This window comes from Salvelinus sp. IW2-2015, unplaced genomic scaffold (genome assembly GCF_002910315.2).
Source record: "Salvelinus sp. IW2-2015 unplaced genomic scaffold, ASM291031v2 Un_scaffold1836, whole genome shotgun sequence".
NCBI classification, from domain to species: domain Eukaryota; kingdom Metazoa; phylum Chordata; class Actinopteri; order Salmoniformes; family Salmonidae; genus Salvelinus; species Salvelinus sp. IW2-2015.
The window spans coordinates 63,473-75,714 of record NW_019943206.1 but is presented as its reverse complement, the minus strand read 5'-3'; the positions used below and the strand labels follow the sequence as shown (position 1 = coordinate 75,714).

Here is a 12,242-nt window from a genome sequence, read left to right as displayed (position 1 = left end):
ACAGACGTCTCAAGTTTTGAGGGAGCGTGCAATTGGCATGCTGACTGCAGGACTGTCCACTAGAGCTGTTGCCAGAGAACTGAATGTTCATTTCTCTACCATAAGCCATCTCCAACTTCGTTTTAGAGAATTTGGCAGTACGTCCAACTGCCCTCACAACCGCAGACCACATGTAACCACAGCAGCCCAGGACCTCCACATCCGGCTTCTTCATCTGCAGGATCGTCTGAGACCAGCCACCAGGACAGCTGATGAGGGTTTGAACGACCAACGAATATCTGCACAAACTGTCAGAAAACGTCTCAGGGAAGCTCATCTGCATGCTCGTTATCCTCACCAGGGTCTTGACCTGTCTGCAGTTCGGCATCATAACCGACTATAGTGGGCAAATGCTCACCTTCCTAGGGCCATTGGCACACTGGAGAAGTGTGCTATTCACGGATGAATCAACATTGTGAACAGAGCGCCCCATGGTGGCAGTGGGATTATGGTGTGGGCAGGCATAAACTACAGACCACGAACACAATTGCATTTTATCGATGGGATTTTGAATGCACAAAGATACCGTGACTATATCCTGAGGCACATTGTCGTGCCATTCTTCCGCCGCCATCACCTCATGTTTTAGCATGACAATGGACGGCCCCATGTCGCATGGATCTGTACACAATTCCTGGAAAATGAAAATGTCCCAGTTCTTTTATGGCCTCACCAGACATGTCACCCATTGAGCATGTTTGGGATGCTCTGGATCGACATGTGCGACAGTTCCAGTTCCCGACAATATCTAGCAACTTCCCAGAGGCATTGAAGAGGATTGGGAAAACATTCCACAGGCCACAATCAACAGCCTGATCAACTCTATGTGAAGGTGATGTGTCGTGCTGCATAAGGCAAATGGTGGTAACACCAGATACAGACTGGTATTCTGATCCAGACTGGTTTTCTGATCCTACCTTTTTTTTTTAAGGCATCTGTGAACAACAGATGCGTATCTGTATTCCCAGTCATGTGAAATCCATAGATTAGGGCCTAATGAATTCATTTCAATTAACTGATTTCCTTATATAAACCTCTACACTAAATCATTTTCTTTGGATGTGCGCCAGCTCATGCTCTCTATTAGACTTATATGAACTGGAACACAGTAGAATCTCAGAAAAGGTTGCATTGCATAATTTTTTTGTTCTGTGTATAATCTTCAAGTCAAAATTCCTGTGGATGGTCATGTTATTCAAACCCATACTAGTTATTAAGGCGAGTTACAGTATGTCGTGCTTTTTGTGGATTTGTCTCTTTAACCTTCCTCTATGTATTTACAAGTGAATCAATGATTTTGATTATATACCCATTTCCTTCTCAGTCGCTTCCCACAAACTCTCCCCACAACATCTTTTAACAGATTTTAATGACATTTTAAAAGAAGAAATAAATGTCCTCTGAAGTCTAGTCCCATTTTCATTATGAAAGATAATTAAAATAATCCATCCTCTTATGGTTTCCACAAAATCATCCTGTTATGTCCTGTACAGATGTAGAATCTTAATTTGATCACCCTGTTGCAGGAAAGTTTGTGTAGATTATTTGAGGTTAAAAAGGCTTCTGAAGTTTGTATATCCCAATTTTAAATTTCGGACTTGATTTTCATTTAGAAAAATTTATTAACCCCTACAAAAAGGCCATTAATTATATTCAAAATAATAATTCACATTTCCTGTTGCTGCAGGATTATTTTCCTGCTGTCGCAAACTGACTCAAGTTAATATTCTACATTTGTAACTACATAAGTGGAAAGTATTTCCTAGGGCCCTGGTGGTCATGAAAGTTTGTCAGCTGGAGATTGTCATGCAAATATCTGCTGGTCTCACTGTAATTGACCGTTAATTAATATAAACACGTTTAGCATCTCCGGCCTACCACGCATAGCCTACAAACCACTGATACGGACCTGTGGAATAACCTCCATGTAATATAGCCTACAAGCCACTGATACGGACCTGTGGAAGAACTTATGATATAGCCTACAATCATGATACGACTGTGAATAACTCATGTATATGCCTACAAGCACTGTCGCTGTTGGTCCTCCATGTAATTTACCTACAAGACCACGAGTATGGACCTGTGGCAATAACTCCATGTAATATAGCCTCAAGCACTGATAGGACTGGTGGAAATACCTCCATGTAATATAGCTACACCATGATACACCTGTGGATAACTCCATGTAATATAGCTACAAGCCACTGATACGGACCTGTGGAATAACCTCATGTAATATACCTACAAGCCACTTGATCAGCACTGTGGAATAATCCTATGTAATATAGACCTACAAGCCACTGAATATGGACTGTGGAATACCTCCATGTAATATAGCTCTACAAGCCACTGATACGGAACTGTGGAATACCTCCATGTAATATAGCTACAACGCATCTGTCGGACCTGTGGAATAACTCCATGTAATTAGCCCTATCAAGCCACTGATAGGACCTGTGGAATAATTCATGTAATATTAGCCTACAAGACCTGACTACTGGACCTGTGAATTACCTCTGTAATATAGCACAAGCCCATGTATCGGACTGTGGAATAGCCTCCTGTATTAGCCTACGACATTGATAGGATGTGGAATAACCTCCATGTAATATAGCCTACAAGCCACTGATATGGACCTGTGGAATAACCTCCATGTAATATAGCCTAAATAATCACAATCAATCCATTATTTATTTTAGGCAGATCTAAAGAAACATTATYATATGAAGAAAATGTAGCCTATTTCAGAAGAAACAAATAGCATATTCTGAGTCGTCCTTATGTTAAGCCCTGATCTGGCTATGCCATATGACTGTGGGCTACAATAGTTAATTTAGCAGACAAGATTTGCTTATAATTCCTGTGGCATTATTTTACATTTTGCATGAACCAGCTATGAGGAGCCGTCTCTTGCTGTGCAACAGGTGATCTTATTCCACTCAAACTCTGAATGCCAGGGCTGACAGGAAGTGTTTGATTTGATTTTAGATTGCATTTGCATTGATGTCAGAGTGATTAGAGGGACAATAGATTGCTGAGTACCAGGCCATTAGGACCTGATGGAGGGACAATACATTGCTGAGTACCAGGCCATTAGGACCTGATGGAGGGACAATAGATCGCTGAGTACCAGGACATTAGGACCTGATGGAGGGACAATAGATCGCTGAGTACCAGGACATTAGGACCTGATGGAGGGACAACAGATCACTGAGTACCAGGACATTAGGACCTGATGGAAGGACAACAGATCGCTGAGTACCAGGCCATTAGGACCTGATGGAGGAACAATAGAGCCCTGAGTACCAGGCCATTAGCGACTGGCCGATAGCAGGTTTGGTAGGCTACTAATGGCCATCAGCGACATCAGGGCACAGTTTTGGAGGTCAAGTGAAATTTGACTGCAGTAATGACTTGTGGCTGCATCATGTTATGTGTCTTCTAATCATCGGCATGGACCAGGGAGTGTTTTAGGATGAAAAGAAACGGGATACAGCTATAAGCACAGACAAAAACCTAGAGGAAAATCTGTTTCAGTCTGCTTTCCAACAGATACTGGGAGACAATTTCACCTTTCAGCAGGACTGAGATATGAGTGCTGAGACTTGTAAAGGCCCAGTGCACTGCATTTGTGAGGATTTTTATTTTTATTTATTTATTAATATATATTTTTTATTCAGATTTTTCAGGGGGTGCTGCAGCACCCTCAGCACCCTTGCTTCCCGCGGCTATGCACAGCTGTAATCGCAGCCAAATGTGTTTCTACAAAGTATTGACTGAGGGGTGTGAATACTTCTGTAAATTAGATATTTCCAAATGAAAAATATACTTTTTTAATTCAAGCGGTAACACAACAAAATGTGGAATAAGTCAAGGGGTATGAATAGTTTCTGATGGCACTGTAACTACCTATCAGATATCAATCTCAAAATCTCAACAGTTAATCATCATAGAGAGAGCCTCTATCTCATACGTTCTCTCTGAAAGAGGAAGCTGTAGCAAACAGCCCTACTGCTCTTTCAGTACGTTGGCAGATAAACAACATTCAACACATGGGAACAACTGCTCAACACAGTTAATATGCAACGCCTGTGTAGAACTATATGGCGTTCACAATTTCCTTGGCAACAATTGTTTGCAAAACAATTGATTGGCTTGTTTGTTTGCCAGAGATTCATTTATTGTGCTTTGTTATTTGTATAATGCACATGCATGTAATGTAAAATAATCAACCAGCTCAATCAAACTGATACAGAAGGCTACAGAAAAGTAACTCAGGCATGAGAATGAAACATTCATGACGAGTGGGTGTTGCAAGGACCAGTTTAAAAGGAACAGTTTTTATCCACCCTTAATATGGCAGTTTCATTCCCCCAAATTACTCCGAGTTATGGTACACAATACATTTAAAAAAACTGGATTCAACCTTGAGAGTGTGCTACAAGTGAAATTACATATTTGGTCACTTACAGTAGGCCTGCCTACAGATGTAGGATTTTAATTTGATCGCTCTTTTGTTTCTAAGAATTTCCCTGTATAGCAGGAAATGCAAACTTGTAGTGTATTCAAAGTTWAAAAAATAATTTCCACTTCAAAATGTCGGACTTGATTTGCCCTAAATAAATATCTATTAACCTTTACAAAAACAATTCCATTAATTGTAATTCACATAATAATTCACATTTCCTGTTGCTGCAGAATAATTTTCCCGCTGTAGCAAACTGGCTCAAATTAAGATCGTACATTTCTATACTACWGTAGGATAAATAGACACCATAGGTAACCATTCAATTCTTAATGCATTTCAATGTATATTTTCTGCTCGTTTAAGCGTCTCTTTTTGAAACAGTGATGCTCTTAGACTTGTCTCTTTGTTTCGATCTGCCTTGCTATGACCCATCAAGGAAAGTACTGAGGAAAATCCATTTAGAGTTTTCTGAACACTTAATGACATTTTGCCAAGTGAAAAGGAACACTGCAAAACATGTAAATAATTATAATAACAAATTGGCTAAGGGCTTTTTTCCTAATTGGGTAAAAGTATAAAAAAATGTAAATGAATTAGTGAACCAAAATCAAAGCGAATTTTGCAAAGGCTGGGAAAAAAACTTGTGAATAGTTGTCTTGAAAGCCTTATTTCACACTTTACTCAGCTTGTAAAAAGGGAGAGCTATGCTGCCAAATCCCCCCATGGCCCCATGCAGGCTCGGGCCCACCCCCGCCTCTCCCCTGTATCGCAGCAGCGCAGACAGACATGCTGAAATAGGTTAGGCATGGAAGTCATTTCCCCTCTAGGTGCTCCAACCTCTCTGTTCAGACTCAACAAGGTCCTGAAATATTATTAACATGTGATTTCAAAAACGTCTGACAACCACCTCGTTGTTTCTGTACTGTACCAGACTGGAGGGAGAGCAGTACAGCATGACCATATCACCAACAGAATTATGCCTATTAGACTGAGAAATATAGGATTTGTTTCTGGGGTTTTTTTGGGGGGGGGGGGCTTTTTCCGCCCTCTTTCGTTCTCTGAGTGAAATGGTGTGTAAATATGTTACTTGAACATTACATGAGAACCGTAGTACGTTTCTAGAGAGATGAATAGATTTGTTTACATAATGACCTGTACGAGCACACTTTCCTTCCTTTGTTCAGGAGAAACATTTCCCCATCTTTCTGATCCGAGAGCTACGTGATGGAAGGGAAGGGGTGGAGGGGTGGGAGGGTCTGAACATCTCATAATATGTGACGGTGAAGCCAAGAGTAGCCTACAGTTAAGTGACACATTCGATTTGTCTCACTTGTCCCTGCTGCATATACAGTAACAGTGTTGTAGTCTGTCGTATGGACCCTGGGGCTCAGAAAAAGGGCTGAGTATTTATCGAGGTTTCATCCTCCCGCAACCTAATAAAGCAAGTAGTGATTTAAGCCCTCTCGGGGTTTGTGCTAGGCTACATCTAACGATGCAGCTCTTTAAATTGAAACACATCTCCCAGAGCTAGCTAACTGCAAGATGATTTACATCATTTGAAGTAGATGGGGAAATTATTGACTGACACATCCATTTGTGTGTAAAGTAGTCATATACACTACCAGTCAAAAGTTTGGGACACACCTACTCATTCCAGGGTTTTTCTTTATTTTTACTATTTTCTACATTGTAGAATAATAGTGAAAACATCAAAACTATGAAGATACACATATGAATGCATGTACAGTAACTAAAAAGGATGTAAAAAAATCAAAATATATTTATATTTACGTAGTAGTGAGGTCTTTCCTTTCTGAGAAACTTGTTTACGATTGTTATCAAGATTCTCCGAATCTCCCAATCCTAAAAACCGAGCAGAACATGTTATCTTCTCTGATCTCCACTCCAGTACCATCTAAACCATCTATTAACCCTGGAGTCGTGCATTTGAGAGATGAAAAACACACACCATCTTGCCTGAGCTCTGCTGAGAGTAAATTCATTTAGTGCTTTTCCCTGGACCTATAGATTTTATTTACCAGACATAACTAACTCAAGGCGGAATATTTATTGAGTGCAATCCACCCATTTGTAATAATGTTTTATTGTGATGATCTCACATAGGTGTGTGCACAATGTCGAGTGTAGGATTTATTCTAGCATTAAAAAAAACTTTGGTCCATAACAAAGGTTTCCATCTCTCCTCTTTACATCTTGTCAATACATTGTGTTTGGTTTAATGCTGCAATTCGTATTCCACCCAACAATGTCACATATAATCTGCCGAACGTAATGAAACATAAACCATCCTAATTCAAAGCCCCGCATACAGAAGAGAGAGAGAGAGAGAGAAAGAGAGAGAAAGAGATCCTGAAAGACATCACACTCAACCACAGCCCCAGCACCTCACACAGGAGCAACAGAGCGATGAGCACGCCCCCCAGACCTGCAAGACTCCCGCCAACCTGCAAACTCCCCCAGACCTCAGATCCCCACCGCAGACTCCCTCCAACCTGCAAGACTCCCCCCAGACCTGCAAGACTCCCCCCAGACCTGCAAAGACTCCCCCAGACCTGCAAGACCCCCCCAGACCTGCAAGATCCCCCAGACCTGCAAGACCCCCACTGAACCCTCCCAGACCGAAAGACTCCCACCCAGACCTGCAAGACTCCCACCCAGACCTGCAAACTCCCTCCAGACCGCACTCCCCCAGACCTGCAAGACTCCCTGCCTAGACTGCAAGACTGCCCGCCCAGACCTGCAAGACTCTCTCACAGACTGCAATACTCTCTCCCAGACCTGCAAGACTCCCTCCCAGACTGCAAGACTCCCGCCCAGACCTCCAAGACTCCCGCCAAGGCCTGCAAGACTCCGCCCAGACCTGCAAGACTCTCTCCCAGACATGCAAGACTCCGCTCCAGACCTGCAAGACTCTCTCCCAACATGCAAGACTCCCCCCGACCAGCAAGACTCCCCGGACCTGCAAGACTCCCCCTGACCTGCAAGACTCCCGCCCAGACCTGCAAGACTCTCTCCCAGACATGCAAGACTCCCCCGGACTGCAAGACTCCCCCTGGACCTGCAAGACTCTCTCCCAACATGCAAGACTCCCCCGGATCTGCAAGACTCCCCCGGACCTGCAGAGTAAATCCTCTGCATTATCATAAACAGCAGACTCCAACATTTCCTAAGTGAAAACAATGTCCTGAGCAAATATCAAATTGACTTCTTACCAAAATTCTACCTACTTCGCCTAAACATCAACACCACAGAACTTCCACACAAGGCTGTAACAATCTAAGAGGCAAGAAGGGCCTTCTACGCCATCAAAAGGAACATAAAACTCACAAATCCCTATTAGGATCTGCAAAAAATATTCAATCAGTTATTGAACCAATTCCCTTTATGGTTGTGATATCTGGGTCTGCTCACCAACTAAAGATTCACAAAATAACACAAACACCAATTGAAACTCTGCATGCAAATCTGCAAAAAATATACTTGTGTAAAAGGCAAATCCCAAACAATACATGCAGAGCAGAATTAGACTACAGTATACCCGCTAGTTGTCAGAATCCAGAAAATAGCTCTTAATAAATTCTAAACCACCTAAAAGGAATCAATGTCCATACATTACCCCACAGAGCCTCACCTACATAGATATGAACCTAGAGAAGATCCCCTCAGCCAGCTGGCCGGGTCTGTTCTCAAACACAAATAGACCCCCACAGACCCTCACCTACATAGAATGAACCTAAGAAGAGTCCCCTCAGCCAGCTCCTGGGCTCGTTTCCAAACACAATAGACCCCACAGAGCCCTCACCTACATAGAGATGAAACTAGAGAAGAGTCCCCTCAGCCAGCTGGTCCTGGGGCTCTGTTCCCAAACACAAATAGACCCACAACCCTCACCTACAATAGAGATGAACCTAGAGAAGAGTCCCCTCAGCCAGCTGGTCCTGGGGCTCTGTTCTCAAACCACAAATAGACCCCACAGACCCTCACCTACATAGAAGAACCTAGAGAAGAGTCCCCTCAGCCACTGTCCTGGCTCGTTCACAAACACAAATAGACCCACAGAGCCCTCACCTACATAGAGATGAACCTAGAGAAGAGTCCCCTCAGCCAGCGGTTCTGGGCTCTGTTCTCAACACAAATAGACCCCACAGAGCCTCACCTACATAGAGATGAACCTAGAGAAGATCCCCTCAGCCAGCTGTTCTGGGCTCGTTCTCAAACACAAATAGACCCCACAGAGCCCTCCCCTACATAGAGATGAACCTAGAGAAGAGTCCCTCAGCAGCTGTCTGGTCTGTTCTCAAACACAAATAACCCCACAGAGCCCTCGCTTACACTAAGATGAACCTAGAGAAGAGTCCCCTCAGCCAGCTGGTCCTGGGGCTCTGTTCTCAAACACAAATAGACCCCACAGAGCCCTCGCCTACATAGAGATGAACCTAGAGAAGAGTCCCCTCAGCCAGCTGGTTCTGGGGCTCTGTTCACAAACACAAATAGACCTCACAGAGCCCCAGGACAGAAACACATTTAGACCCAACCAAATTATGACAAAGCAAAAATATAACTATTTGACACACAGGAAAGAATTCATTGGAATGCTATCTGGACCTAAACAGAGAGTACACACTGGCAGAATACCTGACCACTGCGACTGGCCCCAAATTAYGAAACTCCTTGACTATGTACAGACTCAGTGAGCATAGCCTTGCTATTGAGAAAAGCCGCCGTAGGCAGACCTGGCTCTCAAGAGAAGACAGGCTATGTGCACACTGTCCACAAAATGAGGTGGAAACTGAGATACACTTCCTAACCACCTGCCAAATGTATGACCAAATTAGAGACACATATTTCCCACAGATCACATAGACCCACAAAGAATTTGAAAACAAATCAAACATTGATAGACTCCCATATCTGTTAGGCGAAATACCGCACAGTGTTTCACAGCAGCAAGGTATGATGCTCATTGCAATGTGAAAAGGGCAACCCGTGGAGCACAAACAGTGCAAACACCACCAATATCTATCTGTTTATTTATCTTTTTATTTACCTCTTTATTTACCTGTTTATTAATCACCCCCTACTACTCATACTACAACTATTTGCACATTGCTATAACATGGTACTACAGAGGAGGCTGGTGGGAGGATATATAYGAGGACATGCTCATTGTAATGGCTGGAACGGAATCAATAGAATGGTATCTAACACATGGAAACTACGTGTTGGACTCCGTTCCATGTATTTCCTTCCAGCCACTTCCTCTGCTGTGCGTAGTGGATAATATAACACTTTGAAAATGTCTTTATCATTTTACGACCTTTGTGAGTGCAATGTTAACTGTTCATTTAAAAAAAAATTGTTGATGTTGTTTTGTGTCTTCTCACTTTTGTTAATTGATTATTTCACTTGCTTTGGCAATGTAAACACGTTTCCCATGCCAATAAAGCCACGTTGAATTGAGAGAGAGAGAGAGAGAGAGAGAGAGAGAGAGAGAGAGAGAGAAACCTAGAGAAGAGTCCCCTCAGCCAGCTGGTCCTGGGCTCTGTTCTCAAACACAAATAGACCCCACAGAGCCCTCGCCTACATAGAGATGAACCTAGAGAAGAGTCCCCTCAGCCAGCTGGTTCTGGGCTCTGTTCACAAACACAATAGACCTCACAGAGCCCAGGACAGAAACACATTAGACCCCAACCAAATTATGACAAAGCCAAAATATAACTATTTGACACACAGGAAAGAATTCATTGAATGCTATCTGGACCTAAACAGAGAGTACACACTGCAGAATACCTGACCACTGCGACTGGCCCCAAATTAGAAACTCCTTGACTATGTACAGACTCAGTGAGCATAGCTTGCTATTGAGAAAAGCCGCCGTAGGCAGACCTGGCTCTCAAGAGAAGACAGGCTATGTGCACACTGTCCACACAATAAGGTGGAAACTGAGATACACTTCCTAACCACCTGCCAAATGTATGACCAAATTAGAGACACATATTTCCCACAGATCACATAGACCCACAAAGAATTTGAAAACAAATCAAACATTGATAGACTCCCATATCTGTTAGGCGAAATACCGCACAGTGTTTCACAGCAGCAAGGATGATGCTCATTGCAATGTGAAAAGGCAACCCGTGGAGCACAAACAGTGCAAACACCACCAATATCTATCTGTTTATTTACTTTTTATTTACTCTTTATTTACCTGTTTATTAATCACCCCTACTACTCATACTACAACTATTTGCACATTGCTATAACATGGTACTACAGAGGAGGCTGGTGGGAGGATATATAGAGGACATGCTCATTTGAATGGCTGGAACGGAATCAATAGAATGGTATCTAACACATGGAAACTACGTGTTGGACTCCGTTCCATGTATTTCCTTCCAGCCACTTCCTCTGCTGTGCGTAGTGGATAATATAACACTTTGAAAATGTCTTTATCATTTACGACCTTGTGAGTGCAATGTTAACTGTTCATTTAAAAAAAAATTGTTGATGTTGTTTTTGTCTTCTCACTTTTGTTAATTGATTATTTCACTTGCTTTGGCAATGTAAACACGTTTCCCATGCCAATAAAGCCACGTTGAATTGAGAGAGAGAGAGAGAGAGAGAGAGAAGAGAGAGAAGAGAGAGAGAGGAGAGAGAGAGAGAGAGAGAGAGGAGAGAGAGAGAGAGAGAGAGAGAGAGAGATTAGAGTTCATGTAGAGGCATGTCCAGATCTCTTGAAGGTGACAGTGTAATACAGCACAAAGGTAGAACAGATAACAGACATGGAATTAGCATGGCTAAACAGACAGGGAATTAGCATGGCTAAACAGACAGGAGATTGCAGCAGCATGGAGAGACTGAAATCAGTCACAGTCACAACACACAAGGAGATTACAGTGACAGACATGGAGAGAGGCTGTAACAGCATGGTCATGAAGTCACAAACTACATAGCACAGCAGTCGTCACAAATCAGTGAGCGCTACTTTAATCATTAAGATGAAGATGGCTGGCAGTGTCACGCCATGAGGAGAAACATGATTAGAAGGAGAAAACAGAAAATGTGTAGGCCTAATGTGGATTATATGTGTTATTATTAGAGGCCTTGGAAGACAGCTTCGAGTATCATTTTCAATTCATTCCCTGTACACATTCATCTGTGCATTGTTTTCAATTCATTCCCCTGTATACATTCATCTGTGCGTTGTTTTCAATTCATTCCCCTGTACACATTCATCTGTGCATTGTTATTGTATTATTTTGTCAGTTTACAGTATGTACTGTGTCCCATGTACTCTTCCAGTAATGTCTTCTTTTAGGCTAAATGGTATCTACAGTACAGTACCGTTCTCAGTGGCCCTGTGATTTGTGGTTAAAGAGACCGTGCCTCCCTGTGGTCGTCTACGGTTGATCCCTGACCTTACCGTTGGAGTGACATATACACTTCTAGAATTGTGGTTGAGTTCCACTCAGGAAGTTCCATGGTTCCCAGGGTATAGTATAAAGCTGAGGGGAGGTGAAGTGCAGTGGTGTGTGTGTGTGTGTGTGTGTGTGTGTGTGTGTGTGTGTGTGTGTGTGTGTGTGTGTGTGTGTGTGTGTGTGTGTGTGTGTGTGTGTGTGTGTGTGTGTGTGTGTGTGTGTGTGTGTGTGTGTGTGTGTGTGTGTGTGGTGTGTGTGTGTGTGTGTGTGTTGCGTGTCCGCGGTGTGTGTGC

General features: G+C 42.8%; 1 protein-coding gene across 1 annotated transcript in view; it reads left to right on the top strand.

The window, feature by feature from the left end:
* Positions 1–6,645: 6,645 nt before the first annotated feature.
* The window catches only part of LOC139024751 (cyclin-K-like), a 21,769-nt gene continuing 16,172 nt past the window's right edge, over positions 6,646–12,242 (top strand). Inside the window, exons 1-3 of the mRNA XM_070439674.1 lie at positions 6,646–6,654; positions 6,925–7,193; positions 7,308–7,654. Coding sequence (XP_070295775.1) covers positions 6,646–6,654; positions 6,925–7,193; positions 7,308–7,654 — 625 coding nt within the window. The remainder of the gene's footprint in view (positions 6,655–6,924; positions 7,194–7,307; positions 7,655–12,242) is intronic.